We start from the raw sequence: 23253 nt of genomic DNA, 5'->3' as shown, positions 1-23253 counted from the left end.
CAGGTCTCCGACTGGACCCTGTGCCAGTGATCACAACCATCTGAAACCTGTTAATCAGATGGTTCTCAATCCACCTCACTGTCTGTGCATCCAGCCCATAGTTCCTGGGCTTGCCTGTGAGAAAATCATGAGAGACATGCTGAACTCAGGATGAAGTGTGTCAGACTTTTTTCCTACACATGCTCTGAGTGCAGGAGAAGTAAGTAATTGCCCGCCCTCCCAGAAGGAATCTGTATTTATTATAAGTATCATACATGAGGTTGTGACTATACATATTTTGGGTGACTGATGAGAATTGGCTCGATAAACTTTTCTGTATGTGTTCCTTTTTTTTTTTTCTTTTTTTCAGTTTGTGTGTGTGTTGTACTTGTTTGTATGCTTAGACTGCACATCCTCGGTGCTGGGCCATCACCATTTGTAGGGCTATATATTAAGTGCCTAGCTATATATTAAATGCCTAGCACATTCTTTTATGTAAAACAGTGGAATGAGACGAGGATGGGGGACTAAAATCAGATTACCTACTTTTCAGCTGAGGAACAAAAATCACAACTTGGGTAGTAGCAGATTACCAAAAGTTATTGTCAGGATCAATGTCTAGCAATGAGTGGTGTCATCCTACTTGCTGCTTGACAATGTCGTATTCCCCATGCATTAAATGAATAAGCATAAGATATCAGGTTCTGTTTGTTTTCATCTGTGGTCTTCCCAGGGGCTTGTTCTAAATTCTTTTTCTCTCCCTTTTGCCATGACAGCTAGTGTGTACTACTGCCCTTACATGAATATGAATTTTAAATCTACATAAAGGTGTGTCATGGTGCTACTGGGGGTAATGAAACTGCTACTTGAACCAAATGTGACAAAACTTCATTTCTGAAACAACTTGGTGAGTGTCCCATTATCACAGGGATATTCATAGACCCAGTGCCTTTAGTACTGTGAGGATGATAAAGGCATTGAAACCCATATGTCACTGGAAGATATGATTCAGCTCTATGTGGTTATCTTGCATATGTACTAAATTGCTATTCTGCTGTGGCATGTCTTAGACAAAGCATGCCCACAGGCACTTCTGGACATAAGTGGCTTGCTATTTCATTTGATTGTAGCTAGCAGCTTCTTCATTCTGCAGTGTTTAACCCATTCTGTAACTTGAATCTTCATGTTTCAAATTATTTCAGTAAAACTAATGACACCAAGAGTATGTCCCAAATATCTGCACATTTTTTTACAAGACATCGCACTAGAAAGTGTAGTGGCTAAGGTGGTGGTGGCTTGATGGCAACAGGTGGTGGCTTCAGTGATGAGAGAAAAACGTTGGTATTCAAGGCGTTTCCATACTAAAAAGCTACTGAGATACGCTGTTCAAGAAATCAATAGTACGGCAGATTACACTTCTAGTGCAAACACTGAAAGATGGTCACAAACAGAAATGGAATCAGGAATTCAGTATCTAGGCTCGCTGTGTTCCCATCTTTCCTCATAGTTTGGGGACGTTTAAAAATATTTTCTCATGTGACCAATAGCATTAAGCTTAGCGATTCCAGTTTGTGTTTTGAGTGCTGCAAAGGCTCTGGTTTGGAGATTTTGGTACAAGTCTGTAAATATTTTAAGGGAAGCTTCTACATAGCTTACCATACAAAGGCTTCAGTATAAATTAGATGAGTCAAAGCAAAGCCTCGCTTACGTAGGGAATTACTTGATTGGAATCAGTAAAATTATGTAAGTATTTAATTCAAAATAGTATTCATTTCCACCAATTCAGCCATTTGCTGTGTAATTCTTCTGTGCTTGTTTAGAACTGTGTGCAATGGATGAAGAAGGTTGTGTCTGCTTGCTGAGCAAAGTAGTGCAGGTTGTACTCCGTGTGATTCAGTATTGCCAAAGGTAAGCTGTCCAGAGCGCACATTAGTGGAGTGAGTCTTGTATTGCATTTTAGCTGATTTCAGCAATAGTAAATAATCACTGAAGCGTATACTGCTGAGCAGTCCTTCAGATCGTAAGTGTTCGGCATAACTACTGTTTGCATGTGACCAAAATGGGAAAAAGGGAGGTGTATACAAAGGAGTGAATTATAACAAAGAGCACTTTCTGCTTCAATTCTTGTTCAGAAAACATATGTTCAGCCATGCAGGCAACAGTTGGGGTAAAGACACACTGTAGGTTTGGAAACAAAAGGCACGTTCTTTTCTTGAATTCACAATGTTTTCAAACATATTCACTTGTTGGGGACTAGCCTGTCAGCTGTATCTTCTTGCAAGCGTGATTTCTTTTTCCTGACTTCTTTCAAAAGCTTTTTCCCCCACAATGTTTTACACTTCATATAATCCACTGTGCATGGTAGGCCTGCTTCTGTCTTTGTGCTATTGATGATTCAGAGGTGGAGGGGCCATGCTCTGGGAGAATGTGGCTAAAGGGTAACCTTTCACTCACCCATACATCTGAAGGTGCTAAGCCACTCTTATTCCAAACATTGTGAGTGGGTCAGTTGCTCTTTCTTGATGCGATGGGTTATACTTCGCCTTTAGAGCACTGCTGAACTGGTTAGTGCAGCAAAAAGATTTTGAAAGTGTTGGTCTTTATACTTTTTTCAGATTTTTCATTGTAACCACATTGAATTATCCAGCAAAAAAATTACTTTTTTTTTTTTTTTTCTTTTCCCCTCTGCTGGAAATTCATTCAGTTTTGTAATGCCAGAATAATGTAAAACCACTTGGTCATAATTTTGTCTCAATTCTGTTTTCCTAAATATATGGTTCAAGACCCCAGTATAGATAGAATTATATAGGCATAAAGGTAATTTCCTTTCTCATGTAGGAATAAGCTCTGCCTATTTTACTTTACGGCCTTTAAATTCATACAGCTAGAAAATGTATTGCTTTAGCTCTGCAGAGGTAGTTAAATGGTACAACTTTTTAGTGTAGGTGAGACCTAAAGTTTTTATAGAAATGTTTGTGATCTACTCTCTGTAGGATTTTCTAGGTCGAACTACTCATCTATCAAGTCAGGTATTCATCCTTTGTTGTCAGCAGTGAATACCTCAAAGAGAGACAGAGCTCCCTACATTTTAATGCATGTAGGCTTGTTGTATTTAGAGCTTAAGCATATGTCTAACTTCAAGCATTCTACTCTATAATTGGGTTATGTACTTGCTTAGTTTAGATGTGCTTAAGTGCTTTAACTGATTGTGCGCTACTGAATGTAATGGTGGAAGAGAGTCCATGATCTTTGTGAAAACATGAGACTTTGTTCCCTTTACCCTACAAAAAAAAGAAATCTTTCATAACATTCTCCATTTCTTTATATTTTATTTAAATGCAGACATACTATTTGACTCATTTTAATGTTGAAAGTATTCTATCAATTTTGGCTCATGTTTTATCTCTCTTTAGTATCTTACCTTTGTATGAATTTCTCATCTTATATGCCAGTGTTTCATGTGAAAGTAAAAATAGTTGCAAAGTGTTATGTTGGCTTTTGGATTATTCATGTGTTCTGCTGGAGTATTAGTATTGTTAGCTGAATTCAGCAGCCTGGACAATTACTGCTAATGAATGTCCAATTATTAGGATTTCCCACATAAGGCCTTTCAGAGTATGAAGGTAATTTAGACAACTAGAAAATCCACAGACAAGAAAACTCTATGTAAATATTTTCCAACTGGAAGGTGCCAGCAAATACATCCTTGCCAACATATGTCAAAACTGCCAAAAGATCTGTGAGGATGGGGATTAACTTTTTAGCACTGTCATCTTAAGAATCTGACAGGGAAACATTATTAAACGTTTTTCTTGACTGAATATGACTGAAAAGATGTTAACAGTAGATAAAACTAATATAAAGTAGTTAATGATAGTGACATATATTCCAAGTCTGCATTTTTTTCTTTTCATTGAGCTCTGTCAGACATCCCAGAGAATACCACGGTTTTAAAATAAATTGGCCTTCCTTCTCAAATGAAAGTTGATGTTTTGTCTCCAGTCTGATAAAAGAAAGCACACGCTAGTGTATTGCTTTCTTTCAGAAATTTTTTTGTTTTGTTTTATAGGCTCTTTAAAAGTAAATTGTTTTAGATGTTGCAGTGACTTCTCTGACTCTCAGGAAGAAAACAGTTAATAATAATTTCTTTCCTTTCAGCTCCCTTGAGCCTACCTTCGTTGTACAGTTTGCATATAACAGCTAGTAAGAGTAGAATGTAGTGAACCTTAAACAAATCTATTAGGATCACCATGGCAAGAAACTGGGAAAATGGCAGGAAAAACGAACAATGATTTTGTAAACCCTCCAAAGGTCAGAAAAAGGCTTTCAGTAAGTATGCAGAGGCTAGAAATCAAATCCCATTTCCTATCATAAGAAACCAGTTGTTTTAGCAGCAGTGGTTAATGTACTGTATGTGAAAGATTTAAGACTAGTTGGAAAGCTTTGCTTCTGTTTTATTAGGCTGCTATTGAAAAGCCAACAGCATAACTTCAACTAGGTGCTTTGAGATTTCTTAATGGGCTGTCAAGGGCAAGACACCAGGTCTGTGCTATACTAGCTCTTTCCTGTACATTAAAACAACAGGGGCCAAATGATCATATACAGAAGTATGAATTACTTGATGCTTTCTCTGTTCCATATGGTCAGCCATGTCTTTGGCAATTAATCATGTACAGAATCAGTTGAGTGCTCTCTGAAGCATTGAAGTCAACATTTAGTTGTACCTGTGCCAGTGGGGGCAGTGGGGGTTGCAAGCGTAAAATAGCAGGATGAAGAGCTGCTGGCGCCGAAGCCAGAGCAGCTGGCTTCTATAAACAACACTTTTTTCCTCTTTACCTTTTTTTTTTTTTTTTTTTTAACTTTCTTTGACAAACATGAGCCATTTTTCAATATCATCCAAAACATGAGGGTTGCTGAGTGAATCTGTGATATCTGGCATAGTGGATTAATAAACAAAAGGCAGAGAATTGGGTTTAATGTGCCCAAATTGCTGGGTGATAACTTAAACCATACTGGCTACTTCCACATCTCAGTGAAAAAGGCTGCATTTACTCATATTTTAAGTTAAAAAAATTTAAAAGCAAAGAAGAAATGAGCAGTGGTTTGTAAGCAATTACTAGCTTTTTTATCACATGGAAGTTATGACATGTTAAATTAATATGGCTTAATAGATTACAGGTTCTTTTTTTCTCTAAAAGGCACAGTGTTCTGGTTTTGTAGACTTTCATCAGGGTACACTAACAGCTAAATAGTCACAAAGATAACAAGGAAGATGCAGAAAGGCTTAAATTGTAGCCCTGTTTACAGATTTTACACTTGCTGTTTTTCCTTCCTCTGCTAGTTATTGACTGTTGAGAGATGACTGCTACATTAAAGTGGAAGTGATTAGTAAAGATTCAGAAGCTTATCCTATTTAAACTGGTGATGAGTAAATTCAATCTTTAACTCGGAATGAAAAATCTCATTTGTTGACCCAATAACGTGGGACCAAAAGATGAACTGTCCCAAGTGCCACTTCAGCTCAGACTGAAGGCTAGTTTGTTTGACAGAGTATTAGGCTTTGTGTCTCCAGCTATACATGTTTCTAATCCTGAGAGGTCTGTATTGAAGGAAGGGAAATCAAACTTTAAAAGACTAAAAAGGTACCAGCGTGGTTTTTTTTGAGTGTGTTATTGAGGATGCTTTGTTTGTTTGTTTGTTAAGCAGAATAGTCCCTTATTTATGTTGGAACGTAATTTCTTCTGCTGTGTATGCAAGAAAAAAAAAAAGTATACCAGTTATCCTGTTACAATAGCTTTAAGACTAATAAAAAACATAATTTTAAGCGTGTATCCTGGATATAGTAATAGTAATAATAGTAATATGTAATTCTAACAGCTTCTATTCAGACATGTCACTGATATATTTCATCAGTGGCAATGAGATGAATATGATATTGGTCTTTTAAAATACATTTCTTGCATAGTAAATATGTCAGTATAGCAATAGATATTTAGTTCTGCCATTGAGCCAAGAGGAAGGTAAAGGATATCATTTGCTAAACAGCCTTGCATAGAAGACCAGATTGGCAGCTGCTTTATATATGCATATGTACTTTGTTTTGTTTTGTGTTTTTTTTGAGGTGGGTTCTGTGTTGTTGTGTTTTCCTTATTTTTAAGACTGTGCCATTTGGGAATTACAGAGGAAATGCCCTAAATATTTAAATAGATTTATAAGGAAAAAGGGGGAAGATTTGAAGATGTTAACATTGCTATTTATTAAAGACACATGCTGGCCAATGAGACAAGAAGTTGCTTCCCCCAAGTGATAAGCAATTTACGTAATCTTGTTGCTTGGGTTGTCCAGGATATGTTTTTGCCAGCTCAGGAAGCAAAAGAAAGAAAGTTTCAACAATCTGTAAACATTACCACCCTCAAGAATCTCTGCGAGCCCAAGGATGAGATAAGACAGGCTGTAGGGCTGGCTGCATTGTTTGTTTATTCGACTGTCCTCTGGTCCCAAGTGTGCTGAACAACACTGAGTCAGTGTTGAGTCCAGTTCAGCTAAGTGAAGGCTTCACTCAGCGTTGGGCACAGGGGGCCTCTGTAGACAATTATCTGTCATTAAAGAACATTAAAAGGATTGAGACACGGGGTCAGATTTTCTTTGATGGGATGTGCAACTATAGTGATGTTCAAAAGAAGGTCATTCCTGCCCTTTAGAGTAGGGGTGGTATCGGCCGGGTTTCTGATGGATTTTTATCAGTGTTGATGTGAGGAAATGGCTTTCCCAGCTGATAACATCTTTGACCGAGTTTCTTGAACCCTTGACCTTTATCAGTCAAGGTATATATTGAATCCCCTTGTTAAAAATAAATCCCAAAACAAGTTACTTGCAAAACCCAATCTTTCAAAGGAGGGTGTTTTGTAATATAATTTTACCCAGAATGCTGCTTTATTTATTGCAATTTAGGATTTTTATTGAGACAATAAGAATAGCGAGTTATTAAGAAATGCCTCTATAAAAGCTACATATCAAACCCTGCACTCGTATTCCAGGTAACCTTACTGCCCTTAGCACTCCTAGGAAACAAGTAAATCAGTTAAATTGCTATGTATTGTTGTTGTATGTTGCTTAATGTACTATTTCACCCTCAAGGTAGCTGCAACAGTACTCGCAGGGCTCAGTAAAGAAGCGTTTATGATGGCAGTGTCAAACTGCGCTTGACTTGAACTGTCTGCATCACCAGAGAAATGAAAGGTGTTAACAGAAGTCTGGGGCAATATAGTTGTTCTCTCAGTAAAAATTAAATTATGTTCAATTTCCAGAATTATGATGTAGAAGAAGGGGATTTAAGTTAGTGGAATGTCATAACAAAGTCGCAATTTGGCTGGGCCATCAGTGTTCATACACAAGCGTTACGTGACCGTGAGTATTTGGAGAAGTGGTCACCCAGCTTTGCTGACTGATAAAACTCCAATGACATCCTGTTTTGATAAAATTTTAACTCAAACGTCCCTAGCAACTATCAGTTCTCCATGGTTTACACTTTGGGAACCACTTATTTATTTAGGGGATCTTGATGCTTTTTGCCTGCAAATAACTATACTAGCAGATTTGTCTGGCATCACATCATTAAACTTTGTGGCTTTTCTGCAGTCTTGGAGGGAAATAGACTTAGACACCATCACCAGCTTCACCATATCCTGTGGATTTCCCGGTGCCATTGTGAATAATAAGGGTATCCAAGAATTCCAAAAGGGAAATCCTGGTGTACTGCCACATGGTGCTGTGGCCAGTCTGATCGTGCTGTTATATGGAGATAAGTTTTACCTGTAGTGCTGTGTCAAAAGTCTTGAAATACAAATGTTAGAGCCTTAAGAGGCATATTTATTCTGAATGGCAAGGACTGTTCATTTTCATCTCTTGCAGGATGTACATCTCTTCATCTGACGTGAGTGTGTCTCACGTGTTGAAGTCCTCTATCAAATCCTGCTTTAACTGTGCAGTTCCTGGAAGCGAGCCTAAGATCAGGCCTGTTGAAGTTGGTGGATAGGAGAGCTTGTGGAAAAAATGTTGTAGGTCAATGCAAGGGAAACCCATGTCGGAGAATCATTATCTGAAATTATTCCCTGGCTTCTCATTTCCTTTGTAATGTCAGAGCAGGGTCAAGAATGTGATCTATATAGACAGAGTTTTGGACATTTGGTGGCTTTTAATGTTTGTTTGTTGGACTCGATGACCTTGAGGTCTCTTCCAACCTAGAAAATTCTGTGATTCTGTGATTCTGTTTGTTTGGTTTTTTGTTTGTTTGTTTGTTTTTTCTTTTTTTTTTAAAGAAACTGTTCTTTCTGATATGTAAGTTTGATATGATGGGGTGAGGCCTTTTGGTAGGCCAACTGACAGAGCTGGGAGGTGGAGTGTAAGATGGATGCTTTGTAGTCTTTGTTATCTGATGTTGATGTAATAAAAGTATTTTCTATATGAATCCTATCATGCTTGCCTTTTGCAACCATCATCACGGTACCAAGGCCACTGCTACTTTGCATGGCTTAACAAGTGTATAATCTGCATATTTTTCTATCACATGGAAAAAAATGCCAGACCAAGAACAGATCTTCCTGTTTTCACAACCTGAAGATAATGACCATTTATCTCGCAGAAGCCCCAGAGGAATCTGTGCGTGTCCACTTGGGCAGGACAGACTGAAGTGTGCTGTGATGCTGAGAAGGAGGCTGTGTGCCATGCCTGTTCATCTTGTTCCCATAAAAGAGGCCATGCTGGGGGAAGCATTTATAGTTATTGGTGATATTTGAGCTGGGTTTTGAAACTCAATTCCATAACTGCTCAAGTCAGAAACATATTTTTAGCATCCTTTTCAGTGGAATAAACTAGGTTTATGTAAGGATTCCGTCCACTTAGTCACATTCTTCCCAAAAGCATTTAGATACTTTGGTCTGGTTGTGGAATATGTGAATGAAGGTTAGAGTATCAAAGATAATTAAGTGAAAATCAGAGGCTGTTTAAGGAGAGAAAGAAAAATAAATTATTCCCACTGAAGGAGAAGACTTCAGCATGGACTCAAGCTCTGTGGTGTGGTTGGACTGCTGCCTGTGCAGTCAGCACAGCAGTGCACACGTCAGTTGAATGAGCATCAGCATATTCTGGTTTTGCCCCAAGTTTGCAGCCATGGAAAGCATAGGGGAAAGAAGAGGAGGAAACTGTGAATGAGTTTGTAGTAGTAGCAGGCAAAGGAGGAGTGATGGACTTGGAGTTGACTGGCTGGGTGGCTGAAGGACAGATCTGCAGTTTTGTTGGTTTGACTGTTAATGCAACATTTGGAAAGGCCAACAACTTGAGCTCTGCAGGGCCTGAGCGTTAGCCTGCTCCACAGTGAAGTCTGCTGTATGTATTTTTTTCCAGCAATTTGTAGTGTATTCCATAAAGAAAAAAAGGTAGAGTTTTGCTACTTGTTTACTTGAAATATTTCATGACAAATAGAGCATGGGGACATGATTAGAAATTCCTTTCAGAAGATGAAATACAAACAGGAATTGTGTTCAGTAGGATAAAAGGGTTGGAGGGAGTCCCCCAAACAAATGCTGTAGTAAGGGAAACACTTCTGATATAATGTGATATAAGAAAATGTTTAAAAGAGAAGAGAATTGTATCTTTAAAAAAAATGTTAGAATGCACAATGTCTTGTTATGTTACTTAAGGCAATGAGATTTTAAGGTTTACCTTATGTGCCATGTACATTGATTAAGTACTGAATATATGGTGGCCATTTCTAACCATCATTTACTGTATTGATTTGTCAGCAGTGGAAGTGTAATAAAAAAAGGTATTGATTTACTGTCCTTATTTGCTTATGGGCTTTTTATTAATTTTACACATTGTTTCCTATTTCTAGATTATAATTTTTATGTGTTTTTCCCCTTTAAGTCAAGCCTGGTCCTCCATGAAGTTAGAAAAAAGGAACAAACTGAAGAACAAAGGAATGAAACCATCAACTGCTTCTTGCTAGTTCTTACAGAGCGACAAAGGCTACGTAAAGAGTGGACAGCAAGGTGAGACATTGGAGAAAGATAGTGAGCTATTGAAATTAGAAATAAGTCTATCAAATATAGTTCTATTAAACCACTTCTAGGGAGTCAAAAAAAAAGTAGATGTTTAAAAAAATTCACAAGTTTTACAGTTCAACTGGTATTTTTCTCTGAATGGAAGAATAACTTAATGTTTCTGCTTCTGATTTCAGATATAATTTGTGGGGTAGAATGCTCCTTTACTGTGCTTATGTAGTGCAATGTATTGAGAATACCTTGATAGACAGCATAGATATTTGAGGATTGCTGTTGCCTTAAATGCCCTGAGGTTTTCCTTATACTATGAACAATATGAGCAATATGCCCAGCAGGCTTGCCATACTAAAAGGTGTCCATTTTGCCTGCTTTCTTCACAACGCTCACACTTCTTGTGGTGCCCGACTTGTGTTAACCAGATTGTGTTGGGTGAGATTGGCATACGTGTACATATTTCTAGAGTTCACATCATGTTGACTGTTTTATTATACATGGGTTCTTAAATTGAGCATATTGCTCTATTACGAGCACGTGATGTTATTAACAATTTTAAGAAGTTATTCATGTTTGTATTTCAAAAATTTATATTACTGGACTGTAGTCAGATGGATGTATTTTGGAAACAGTTGCCTCATACTTCTAGTTCTTCCAGAAATATGTGGATTCAAAAAAACAAAATTGCCATATGCAACTGTCTTTCCAGCATCTGCCTTCTTCTCTTTACCTGTGGAGTCCATCTCAACTTTTTACACATTTCTAAAAGCTGTAGATCTGTATTTATTTATTTATTTTTCTTATTTATGATAAATAATTACATATAATACCTGTTAGTCTCTGAATTTTTTCTTCCAAATGTATAGCTCCTTTTAAGACCAGGAGATGTCCTGTGCTTACAATGAAATACAGGTTTTAGTCAAATTTTCTTTATGAGACTTGGTTTATCAAAATTAACACTTAACTGGCATGATTTTTGACCTGCACTATATGTTCCAATTAAGAGAGTTCTCCTGTTTGTTTGTATTTTTTTTTTTTTTAATGTATAACTTAATGAAATGTCCTGAAGTTTCTTAGATTGACTAGAAATTCAGTTGTAGATAATCAGATCTGACACTTGTCTGGGTTTGCTGCTCCCAGTAATTGTATTGATTGCACTTGAAATATTTTAGAAGCTTTAGATAGAAATTAAGCATTGCTACATAGTAGCACCTATTACAACTTAGAAACCGTGTTTTTATAAATTTGCTTTTGTATGCATATGTGATGTTTATTTGTATACTATGAGTTGAGAACTCAGAGTAGAAAAGAGCTCAGTGAGGTGGGTCTGTAATATTGTTCAGATTGTATGTGTGTTTTGTTTCTTCCTTTTTAAGAAATTTAAGAGAATTATATTGTTTGTGTGTTTTGGGTTTAGGTTTTTTTTTGGTTGTGTTTTTTTTTTTTTTCCATCACCATACTTCATAAATACTGCAAATAGTTTGAGTACATTGGAAACAGAGGAAATCACTTAAAGCTTTTCCTTGGGACACATGCATCCTCGTTGTGAACCAGAACAGAAAGCTTCCTAGAGATAGAACAAGGCTAAATAATTGTAATGAGTGGAATATCTTTTTCATGTTTGTTTAGCTTAACAATAATACCCTAATATACTAAGTCAACAGGAATCACAGCAATCAAGAGTCATTTAAAAATAATGTGGTTACAGTGTTTCTGGCCTCCGCTTTTACAGTTCATGATTTAATCGGAGGCTGGAGCCGACGTTGCAGTTGTAGACATAGCCTTGTCTGACACACAAATGCCAGAGCTCTTGGGTGGGGGTAGGGAGAGGCTTAGAAGCAGACAAAGTGCAGGCCTCCTTAAAACTAAACACCTGAAAGAAAATTTCAAGAGCATTGTGCCTTGAAAGTTCTGAAAGAAAGTGTCCTTTGAGTATTAAATATCCTTAATCCTTTTTCTTTCCATTTGATGTTTCCCATCCCAGTGACCTATCTGAGTCTCATCCATATGATCTGCATAAACAGACTGTTACCATACACCTCACTTCACTTCATCAAAGCTTCAGCTCCATGTCTGGAATGAAGCACTGACTGTGGTAGCCATCAAGCATACAGTGGTGAAAGTTATAAAATGTCCGCCGTGGTACGAGCAGGGCTGCCCATGTTTTAGAGATCAGTCTATTGTGTACTTTGGAATTACATGAGAAAAATGTGCTTGGACAGGAAATAATTAGCACTTGTCAAAGGGCAGGCAATAGGTTACAGTATTTTACTTTCAACAGGCTATCAGGGGATCAGCTAGATTAGATAATAGAATTTTTTTTCCTCTGGAAGTTAAATACAGATGACTCTAATTACCTTACATTGTGCATTAGAGAGCACATTATGAATAGTACAACTCCAAGAAATTTAGGTCAACGAAGGGAGGGCAGCTGGCAAAAACTTTACTCTGCACTTGGTCTTCGTAGAATTATGTAGGCATTCTGTTCTTTCACATGTTTTATTTGTCTTTGTCACCTTAAGTAAAAAAAAATAAAATAAATCTGGGAGTTGTTAGTATAAACGGATTGAAACTTTACAAATTTGCCTTTCTCAGAGGAAAAAAAAAGAAGGTATCTGTCACGTTTTGGTGTGTGTACATGTCTACGTGGATAATGCATCTTACCACATCCTTTGCTTTGAAGTTGTACCAGTGCTTCTGCATATTAACCAGTGGAAAGCACTCTAAGCTGTTAGTTCAGCACCATGGTCCAGGCTGCGTGGTAGCACGTAGGTGTTCCAGCCCGCCGTCTCGTATCCTATCGACTTGAAGATGTCGTTGGTCTCATAGTTACTGTACAGGTCTTCCAAGGATTCAAGTTGTTCCCTGTTGAGTGGCAGTGATCCAAAAGACTTCAGGTAGGACTCAGTGAATGTCCTCTAAGTGTTAACAGAAATGGTCCAGAGTTGCTTAAAGCCTCAGATTTGTTTATACTGCTTGATAGCGCCTGATGGACAGGTTGTTATAGCTGTTAAAGAGCTGCTCTAGCCCTTTGAACTGACCCTTTCTTAACCTCTGCTTAGAAAAGGTCACCCTTCGGCTTATGGAGTGAGGGGAACCTCGGACTCTACTGTAACAAACAGAGGGTAAAGGGAACAGCTGTGAATTTTGGGTTAACCACAAACCTGTGTAGACTTTTTGGGGTCACTCTATGATAATGAAAATTGTTACCAAATTATATGGAAGTTTAACAGCAATAGTGGGAAAGAGAGGGTGGAGTCTAATGCATTGGGTTTGATAAATGAAGTGTGAAGTTACCCATCTGGCTCTAGACAGCCCTCTTTTTCTCTGCAAAAGGGAAACATTTAAAAATAACCATGGTACATCTAGAATCAATGACCCATACAGAGAGCTGGAATAGATCAAGATTTAACGGTGACTGTGGAAGAAATTATCATTTGAAAAGTGAGACAAAGGATGAAAAAGTACAGTTCAATATCTGCACCTGATTCATTTTCAAAAATGGTCTTAATATTTTTAGCCCGCTAATGATGCTATTGACATTTTTTGATCTTTTTAACTGGAAACAGGAAAGTTGTTAATATCATAAAGAAACAGTTTGGCCAAAAAGAAGAAAAAAAAAAAAAGTAGTACTTGAATTTCAAGAGAGAATGTTGTACTTTTGCACATTGGTGAATGTCCAACAGAACTGGGCAGCACAGCTCAATAAAAATTCTCTTATTCCTCCTCTTAATAAAACTTGTACCAAGTTATAATAATATTGCCTTTAAGGCATGGATGTCATATTCTGCTTAATTGCTAGTAGTTTTTGTTCTATTTTTTGTTTAAATACATTGCTACCAAACTCATCTGTCATCAAGCAATCAACAATAGATTAATTTAAAGGATAATTTAACTACATTGAAAATATTAACTCATAGAAAAAGATGGTTAGTGAAGTAATTATTAAAATCAATCTTTTTCATGCAAAAAAATTTATTAGTCTGAAATGGTTCTGTTATGAGGCAGCCTAGTGTCCACTATGTTATTTCACTCAGGGAAATTTGCACCATTTCTCTTAAGGGAAATTCAGTCAGCTAAGGAGAAATGTGAAGTTTTGGATAAAAATCTAATGATGTGAAAAGTTTGATAGGAAAAACAAAATTATTCATGATAGTTGTATTCTCATAGTTGTGCTAGTTGGATTCCGAAATCTTAATGGAGTTCTCTCTAAACCATCATATAATGACAAATTGACATAGTGAAAACAGAATAAACATTCAATAAATAATTTAAACCAAAGTAAACAGAATTCTTCTGGTTCATGAGATAAACAGCAGAAAAGTGTTAATTGATTATATCTTGTAAGAATCAATAGCTTAAATCCTTGGCTTATTGAAATAATACAGTGAGAAAAATCTATTTTATGAGGTCATTGCTACAACCCATAGCATTTTGTGGATCAGATGACTGTGTATTTTTTAGAGTTATATTCTTCTGTCTGTACATAACCCCTCAAAAGAGAACCTCTTACTCATGGCAAATAGTATGAGCTCCTGGTTTCACGTCAAACTTAACTACAATTCCTTAAAGTTTTTGATATATTTTGTTGTTTTCTGTTTTGAAGAAAAGTTGTTTTTATTCTTGCACATTACCTCTGTCTACATTGGAATTTTAAGTCATGCCTAAGAAGGTAAATGAGGTAGATTTTGCTCTTAGCTCTGGTAGCAGAAAATGTTGATGTGAAGAAACCTTTTATTCTGTAACGAGAGAAAAGTCAACTGGTTAAGAAGTTAACGTGGGCTCTGGGTAAATTGGAGTAGTTTTCCTTCTGTCAGACTCAAGAAGTCAGTAACTGCCAGATTTTAAAAGAAACGTGGTAAGGCCAGTTCAAAGACTGGTTGACAAATATCACAGAATATAACTATGTGAAATATGAACACTTCAGAAACAGGAACTATACCAGTGCCAAAGCTTTAACAGTTAAAGGACAGAAGTATCGAGTAAAGTCTGACAGAAAGTGGAGAAAATATTTATGTTATTTACAACTTTTGCAGTTGTTTTGTGTAATGTTAGCATGACAGATTTTTTTTCTTTTGTGGGAATCCAGCGTCTATGTTTCTGAAATTAGTAACGATCTCAGTATACACAGCTGTGTGATCTCCAGTGGGATTTTGTAACAGTCGTCCTCTCTAGGCAATAAATGTGTCAGCTGGAATGGATATTCAGTAAGTTAGCAACAAGCATAACAATTAGCAACAAACAAGAACAAATTTTGATTCATCATTTAGGAAATCACAGGGGGAAAAAACAACCAAACAAACAGAAGATTAGATTGGATTTGTTTGATTTTCTTGTGTGTTTGTGTTCTTTCAAAGAAGAAAATTAAACTATTCAGCACCCATTTTGTAACCTAAAAAAAAAAAAATCTAGAAAGTAAACTCATGTTGTGAGTTAGATGATGATACTGAATACAGCATGTTAATGGGGAAGATGCTCTGAGGCAGACTGCAAACCAACCTTGCAGCTTTTAAATGAATGTAGAAAATGCTGAGACTTCAATGAAGTTGTCAGGTCTCCTGCTGTAGTTATGCTTAGACATCAGCTGCCTCGATTGACCTTTGACTTCTCTCCGGTTCCTTATTGCCAGACTTCTTTCGCTTCGTGTGACCCTTCCTGTTCTCTGCCTGTCTTTCACCTGTGTTTCTTGTTCTGGGGAGTCTTTGAAGCAGCCAGGCCTGGCATCAATAGGTACAAGTACTTTGCACAATGGAAGTACTGCTTGATTAAATCTTGCTGTTTAACAACCACTCTTATTTTCTTTAAAGCAGCTTTGACCCTTTACCCTTGAAAAAAAAATCATTTACAAGCTTGGATATTTACAGGAAATGGTTCTTACCTGGTGATGTCACTATAGACACAGCAAATACGGTATAAAAGACATCTTTTGGTATAAGGACTTTAAACGAATGGTGCATGGCAGTCTAGGAGGAAAGTCATGGAGATCACCTTTGTGTGGCTTTTGTGTGCATCCTCTGTTATGCCACTTTGTGGAGGATTGTTTATTCTGATGGTTATGTTACCATTTTAGTTTAGTTTTAATTCTCTGTTTCTGAAAACCCCAACGAGATGCATCATCCCATACCTGAATAACTACAGGATATATTTTTCCTCATATCCCTTTTTTGATTTAATGCTTTTCTTCCTTGTATGATATATATGATATATGATACATATAATATATATATAATCCTTCTGATGTGTCAGAAGGATTTTTCAAAAATGACACTTCCAAATCTGACAAATGACACAATTTAGTCTTAATAGTGCAATTAAAGTTTCCAAAACTATGCGATAAATAATTTTCTCGCTCTACCAGAGTGCATTTGATTATTTTTATTTTTAATAGTTGGCTAAGTTTTTTTGAAGGTTTGAATTTATTTTGCCTGGACAGGTTTATCAAGTCAGCAGGGGTGACATTTCCTTATTTAAGCTTTCATAATTGCAGTACAAGAAAGATAGTGTTGTTTTTCAAGGGGTTTGACAATGATTTGCTCACTACCACTGGGAGATCTCAGTGCTGGAGATGGAAATTACTGTGTTTCCAGACTGCAGGAGACTGGAGAGTGAATAGATCACAGAGGTGACAGAGGTGACAAATTTATAATCTGTGGAGACAAAGTGTTACCCACATCATCAGACAGTTGAACCACAAAGTAGCATTAGCATCAGCTGTCATCATTCCTTCAAGAGAGAATGGTGTCTGCCAGGGGCAGGGAAAAGGAGAAAAGCTGGGAGAATCCTGAGCATTGTACCGTACTCCATAGCTGCCCACGCCAGCTGAAGACATGGTGTTACAAACTAGGGATCAAGAATGATGGTCAAGACAACGCAAAATTCTCATAGGTATATTTTGCCTTAGACACTGAGTTTTTTTCTTCTGCAATATTAATCCGTACTTACCTTTGCCTTAGCAAAGTGTGTTGCTGCCATGGTATGTAATATACCCAAAAAAATAATTTGCAAATTTTGTAGAAATTAAAACTTTGTCAAAAAAAAAATTCAAAAAACAAAAAACTTTTAAATGTGTCTAAAGATGCAATTATCATCTCTGTAAAGCATTAGATGCCTTGTCCAAACAGGACGTGGTTGTTAAGGTTATTAGTGCCATTATTATTGCAGTAAAATTTGGTTTTATGATGGACAAAACTAACTGGATTTGGAAGAACTGTGTTCAATACCTGGTATATGTTACCAGCGCAGAAATAACGGGATAACAAAGGCTTCACCTAGCCAGGTGGTGTGCTTATGTCATTGCATGAGACATGAGTGAGCAGATGCTTGTGTAAGTTCATGACTTAAGTCTTAAATGTTGTCAAACTTGTGTTGTTAAAGTTTTTCCACATATCTAGAATTTGATGGCTCCAGGGATTGGTAATGAAATACAGAGCCTTTTGTTTTCAGGTCAGCAGTTCAAATGTGCTTCAGGTAGATAGTGCCAAAGATTATTCCCATTGGATATCTGTGTTTGATGGCCTATGCAAAATGCATTGGTTCTTGAATCCTGGTAGGCAGGTGTGTATATCACGTAAAGCAACTGTTACAGCTGATACTAATTGGTACCCTTGCTGGCATTCTCAGAGCAGCCAAAAATTAAATGGATGTAGAAGCTGCGCAAGATGCTGTCAGTGCTCTGAGCGCTCTAGGTGATGGTTGGGAGGAAGAGTATTGAGGCTGATTGAAGGCGAAAAGAGGATGGCAGTCTGTTGCATTGCTCTGTATTGCTCTCTATTAATTTTATTTATTTTTTTACACTAAAAGTTATGGTAACATAGATGCCTGTACACAGATACGTGGTGAGAAAGTGCCGTGGTAAACTCCTGGCCAACGTCAACATGATTGCACAAAGTGCAATCCACTGGGAGGCTGAAGGCTGGGCTGGAGGTGTAACTAATCAGAGAAATGAAGATGAACTGACGAATAGAATCAGATCCGTTACTTATTTTGACTACAAATGAGATTTTTCTGGCATTTTAAACATTTGTGCTGTTTATTTTGTTTGAATTTTCATTTCTAAATGTATAATTACTGTGAAATTACTAAATGACAAACTACGATGATGTTTAAAATAGCTAACAAAGGAAGTTGGCATTTCTTAAGATGCTCTGTAAAATTCGAGACCTTAGGGACCTGTTACATAGCACGCATTTGTTTCATATTCTTTGTTTTATGTTTTTAAATGACAGCAGCCCCAAATGGAAAGCATATTTAATAGTAGCAAAAAAATGCTGCTATGGATTACTGAAAAATTTGAGTAGTTAAGCCAACAGGGATACTTGAAGAGGTATGCAACACCTCAGTTTATAACCCACAATACTTAATTGTGTTTCCATATTGGCATGTACAAGAGATTGGCTTGGGTTGGTGATGGAGCAGGTAGGACTTGTGGGTAAGAAGTGTGTTAAAAGTAACATCTGTGGACATAAAATACATAATTTGAAATTGAGATAAATAAAACAAAAAGAGGACATGAGTTGTATCAGGATGATTAACTGAGAAACAGACTCTAAGAATGCGGGGTTTATAGGGAAAACTGAAGAAGACTATTAAGTGGTGAAGTGAAGGCAATAATAGAAAGGAAAAGGAAATATTTCTGTGTATTTTCAGATCCGCTAAGAAGAGCTTGTTCCACTCTTTTTACAAAGGCAAGCTTGAATGGTCCCATCAGATATGCCTGTGGCTGTGTTGGAGTTAGCTTCAGCTCCAAATTATGCTGGGGGGTATTTTAATACAAGTTTATTAGGCCATGATTTTAACTTTTTTGCCAGTTCCTTTTTTTGCAAGTCAACATTTTCTCTTTTTTATTTTCTCTTCAAAACTATCAGACAAATTCCTTGGCTTACCAAGTGATTTGTGATGGTTGTGATGGTTACGGAAATAATATCAATCTGAATTCAGTCCACACAAACCCATAGTGTGAGTTATTTTGATCCGCCAGATATTATCACTGCAATGGATATGATCCTTGTTTGGATCAGAACATGATTGTTTGGGTACCAATTTAGAGTGAATTTCCTTGATTACAAATTTACAATTTATGATTGGAATTTTCAAATATTAGATTTTCAGATTTGCTGTTTCTGCAAATCTTCCTGCCAGTGCATTAATTTGTTGAGCAAATAAAATGATTTTAGTCAAATTCTGTAAAATATTAAATGTTTTCCTATAAGGTTGGTGTGAATAATCATTATTTTGCATAATCTGCTCAGTTTGCTTTCCCAGTAATATTATAAAGTTTCATCTAGGCTGAATAAATGAAGTTTTTTTTCTTGTTTTCGAGCCCTGAATTGTATTTAAACTCAATTTTAGCAAGTGCCCTTATCTAGTAATGGTGGAGGTGCTATGGGGGTGTAGAGGCGCTGTTTGGTAAGGTCAACATTTGGTCTTTTTGACTGGGAAAGAATCTTATCAGAATTATTTTTGACAACCTAGTAAAGGTGGATTTGAAAAAGTGCTCAGGAGATGAGAAGTAATCGATGTGTCCACTCCAGATGACTTACCAGCTGTACGGCATGTTCAGCATGTTTACTGTAAGGCATTCTTTACCACATTTATGCTCTAATTGTTTTATATTTTATATTAGACCACTCTGAAAGTATCGAGATGCGTCTCCTTCTGCTCATCTTTGGAGGTGTGCATCAACCCGAAATCCAGATCTGTGTCTGGGGGCAGGCAGGAGGCTGGAGGAGGGGAGGGAGGGGATTTGAGGTGTGAGGGTGTAACGCTGGACAAGGCTTTTAGCTGTTCTGCTTGCCTGTAGGTGACACTGTTGCACCATTTATCTGTATATTTTCACATATCTTGTCCAGGGACAAAAAAAAAAAAAAAAGAAAAAAAGTTTCATTAAAATAATTTGAGAGAGAATCAGATAAATGCAGTATGCTAATGATTCCATAAGGCTTTGTCAGACAGCGGAGCCTTAGATACAGCCAGATGAATGGCATCTTCTTCTTCGCGACGATGGCAGCGGCTCATAATGTTATGGCCGATTAACTAGCTCCCTAGTATTGCTCCTCCAGTACAGTATCCCCTTGACAGGCAAGTTGCTAAAAGGATTGCTCGGCATGTTTCTAAAGACTAATGTAATAAACCAAGATGATAATACGCTGTTGAAAAAAAAATCTTAATTTGCTGCTAAGTTATGGCAATATAAAGTTAAAATGTTTTTCTCTGCTCAAGTAATTTAAATTAATAATGTGTGCCATTAAGTGAATTCTCAGAGAGGATTTTTTCTTCTTTGCTATTAAGTATGCTGGCTACAGAGAAAATGAAATATTCTATGAGGCTTGAGCAATCATCTATCTCTAAGCTACAGTGTGCCTGCTGCCAGATGTTCAGGTGCCGGTGCTGCTGCTTTGACATGTATATCTCTTCCAGGCAAAAAACAATATATACATCAGTCCAGGTGCAAGGTGGCCTTGCCAGCAAACCTGCCTCCTTCTAGCTGTGACATTCATCCGCTCCCCGTCAGAATGTGTACGTTAGGAGGGGATTGTAATTAACCCCTGGAAAGCCTGGGTTTCACAAAAGTGATGTGCGCGGTAATGATATTGTTAGGTTCCTTAATTTCCAGTTTCACCATCAATTATGCCATGTGTTTCATCCAGTTGGTGCTACCCTCCCAGTGTTAATTACAACCTACAAGACTGTTACAGTTAATTTTATGGCAAGCATATTGTCTCTTCAAGGCTCCACAGCAGCTCATAAATTATCTTGAAGGTAAAATGTAACTTGGGGAACTAGTTATGAAAATTCCATCCATCTCGCTTAGGAGGTGCAGCTGCTACTGTCAGCTGCCTCGCTGCCGCATTGTGAAGGAATTATGGTGGGTCAGGTTTAAGAGGCTAGGCCCGGGCTGTCACCGAGGAGAAAGGCTGTCCTGGCCCTGTCAGACAAGTACCTTCTGCCAATCCCTTGTGGCTTCACTTTGCAGGCAGTAAAAGGCAGGCGGTGCAGGTGGATGGTCCCCAAGCTGTCTCTATTCATTACTTTACAGAAACTTGCTTTAGGTAGGCAGGTACGGAGACCTTTCCACTGTTGTCATAATGTTAGGCATCATCTGCAAAGTGCAAGATAGATAACTCTATAAATAACTCGCCGATCTGCCGGGCTGCGGTAGTGCAGAAAGATGATTAGCACCGTAGACACACATGAAGTAGCTCGCTGGTTTGCAAAATGACTGTTGGTTTAATTGTAGCAATAGCTGGTTTGGAAGAGCACATCTGTTCGCTTTTATTTCACATGCACAATATGAGGAGGCGCAATTTCGCTGCAAAGTAATTTGTGTTAAGAGTTTCACATTACATAAATTAGCATGGCTTTATTTTGGCATTATTTATGACATCTGTATGTGTGTCCTGCTTTTTGTTGAAAGAATTGCAAACAATGATGATTTTCTTTATATATATTTATATATAAAACAACAGAATGCAACCCAGTACTCAGAACAAGAGCTACTTACATTTTTATAGTGAACTTGTATTATTACTGTAATGCCTTACTTTTCTCCTTATATCAATAATACAAGACTACCATAAAATATAATGCCTTATTCTGCCGTCTCTTCCTTTAGTAGTTTGTATTTCAATAGTTTCAAATGCTGTCAAGCTTTGGGTGTTTTTTTAAAGAATGAAACCTCAGTACAAATCAAATTTCCTGCGAGGTTTTTTTCCTTCCACTATTTTACCTTTCAAAAGGACTTCTGTGTTTACAGTGCTGTTTCCTAACCTCATTTACAGCTGGGAGGGCATATGAGAAGGAGCACTGAAAGCTGACACTGAACACATTTCCATAGGCAACCACTGTGCAGATGTGAATATACAGACTGCTGTGAATGGGTAAATGTTGTGAATTCAATTGAGGAGAAAATGAGCCAACGCAATAATGAAAACCAGCAAGGATAATGCATCTAAATATATATTGTTCATTTCTTTTGACAGTCTTCATTCAGTTTTAATTATTTCATTTTAATTATTGTTCATTCTGCAGCGATGAAATTTTTTGAAAATAAAGCTGACTCTGTAAGTTGGGCCTTTTATATGTTTGCAAAATAGGAGAAAAGGCTGAATAGAGAGTTCATATTAGTACACTTCTAATACATGTTCATTGTTGCTTTTCCCACAGAATTTAAAGTAAATATGCATTATAATGGCTTTTAGAGGGCCGTTCTTCTTCCTGTGGCAACTGTTTCAGTGTATTCAGAGAAGTAACTCAGGACTTTGAACTGACCAGAGTACCGCATTTCTATTTGTTTAGCGTATTCAGAGGAAAGCTGTGCATTAGGCACAGCCTTGGGCAAAGTGAGGTGTAAAAACCAGATTGCCTCAAGAGCAGGCCCAGAGGCAGTGCTCTTTTGAAGCCAAGTTCCTTCTGGGGTTCATTCTCTCCTTGTCTGCTATTGAAGAGGTAAGGGGGCGGAAAGGCTACCTGTGTTGCTAGCATATTCCATAAAATGTAGTGTTGCTTCACCTGCTCATCTATGTCATTATCTCCTACGTCGTAGGATGTCAGATTACCAAGGTTATCCATCAGTATGCCAAAGCACCCCTCCGTTGGGGACCATTCTGCATCAGAACTGGGAGGTGTCTGCAATGTCTGCTCTTGCTATAGTTGCTGTAATGTAGTGTTCACTAAATTTTTGATAAATTTGCCTCGGTAGAGGAGGCTGGGAAAAGGGAAGTTGTCCAAGAATGTAATGGCCCGTACTGGTTTCTGAAGGGATAATAAGACTGCTGAATATTTGAAATTGTAGCGTATGTTTATGTCAGACAGTATTATGTGAAAATATCCTGGTTATCATCATAATCTCTTTGTGGGTTGATTTTACAACATCACTAAATTCAAGAGAGTTACTCTTGATTTAAGTCAGTGTAACTGAAGAGAATCAGGACATAGGTCCTAATAAATAGTCTTTCTGAACTGTAATTTGGCACATGTAATCGTCATTACCAAACTCATTCTCTTTTAAATGTAAGATTTAATTTTTGTGCAATTGAATAAGAAAACATTTCTCAGAACAGTGCCTTTGTTTCTTGGCTCTTGGCCAACGTCTGTAGGAAAGAAAACTTCGTTTGGAAAGCAATTGAACTATGTAGTATTGTGAGCCTACTTGTTTTTTAGGAAGATAGATTACAGTAGGAGAGAGGATAGGAGTTGGATCCAGACCACTCGGTTGTTATGA

The 23253-nt window shown here is 37.4% G+C and overlaps 1 protein-coding gene across 7 annotated transcripts in view; it reads left to right on the top strand.

The window, feature by feature from the left end:
• Positions 1 to 23253, top strand: part of FTO (FTO alpha-ketoglutarate dependent dioxygenase) — a 245289-nt gene that overhangs the window by 98624 nt on the left and 123412 nt on the right. For 6 of the 7 annotated variants that reach the window (XR_014697170.1, XM_084533339.1, XM_084533340.1 and 3 more), the window contains one exon: positions 9904 to 10028. The exons of the other annotated variant lie outside the window; for it this stretch is intronic. Coding sequence is in view for 5 of the 6 variants with exons in the window: in XM_084533339.1 (XP_084389465.1) it covers positions 9904 to 10028 (125 nt within the window). In the remaining variant the exon portion in view is untranslated. The remainder of the gene's footprint in view (positions 1 to 9903; positions 10029 to 23253) is intronic. 7 annotated transcript variants of the gene reach the window in all.

Source organism: Aythya ferina (assembly GCF_964211825.1).
Source record: "Aythya ferina genome assembly, chromosome: 12".
NCBI classification, from domain to species: Eukaryota; Metazoa; Chordata; class Aves; order Anseriformes; family Anatidae; genus Aythya; species Aythya ferina.
The sequence above is the reverse complement of the archived record's forward strand: the minus strand, read 5'-3'. Positions and strand labels throughout refer to the sequence as shown.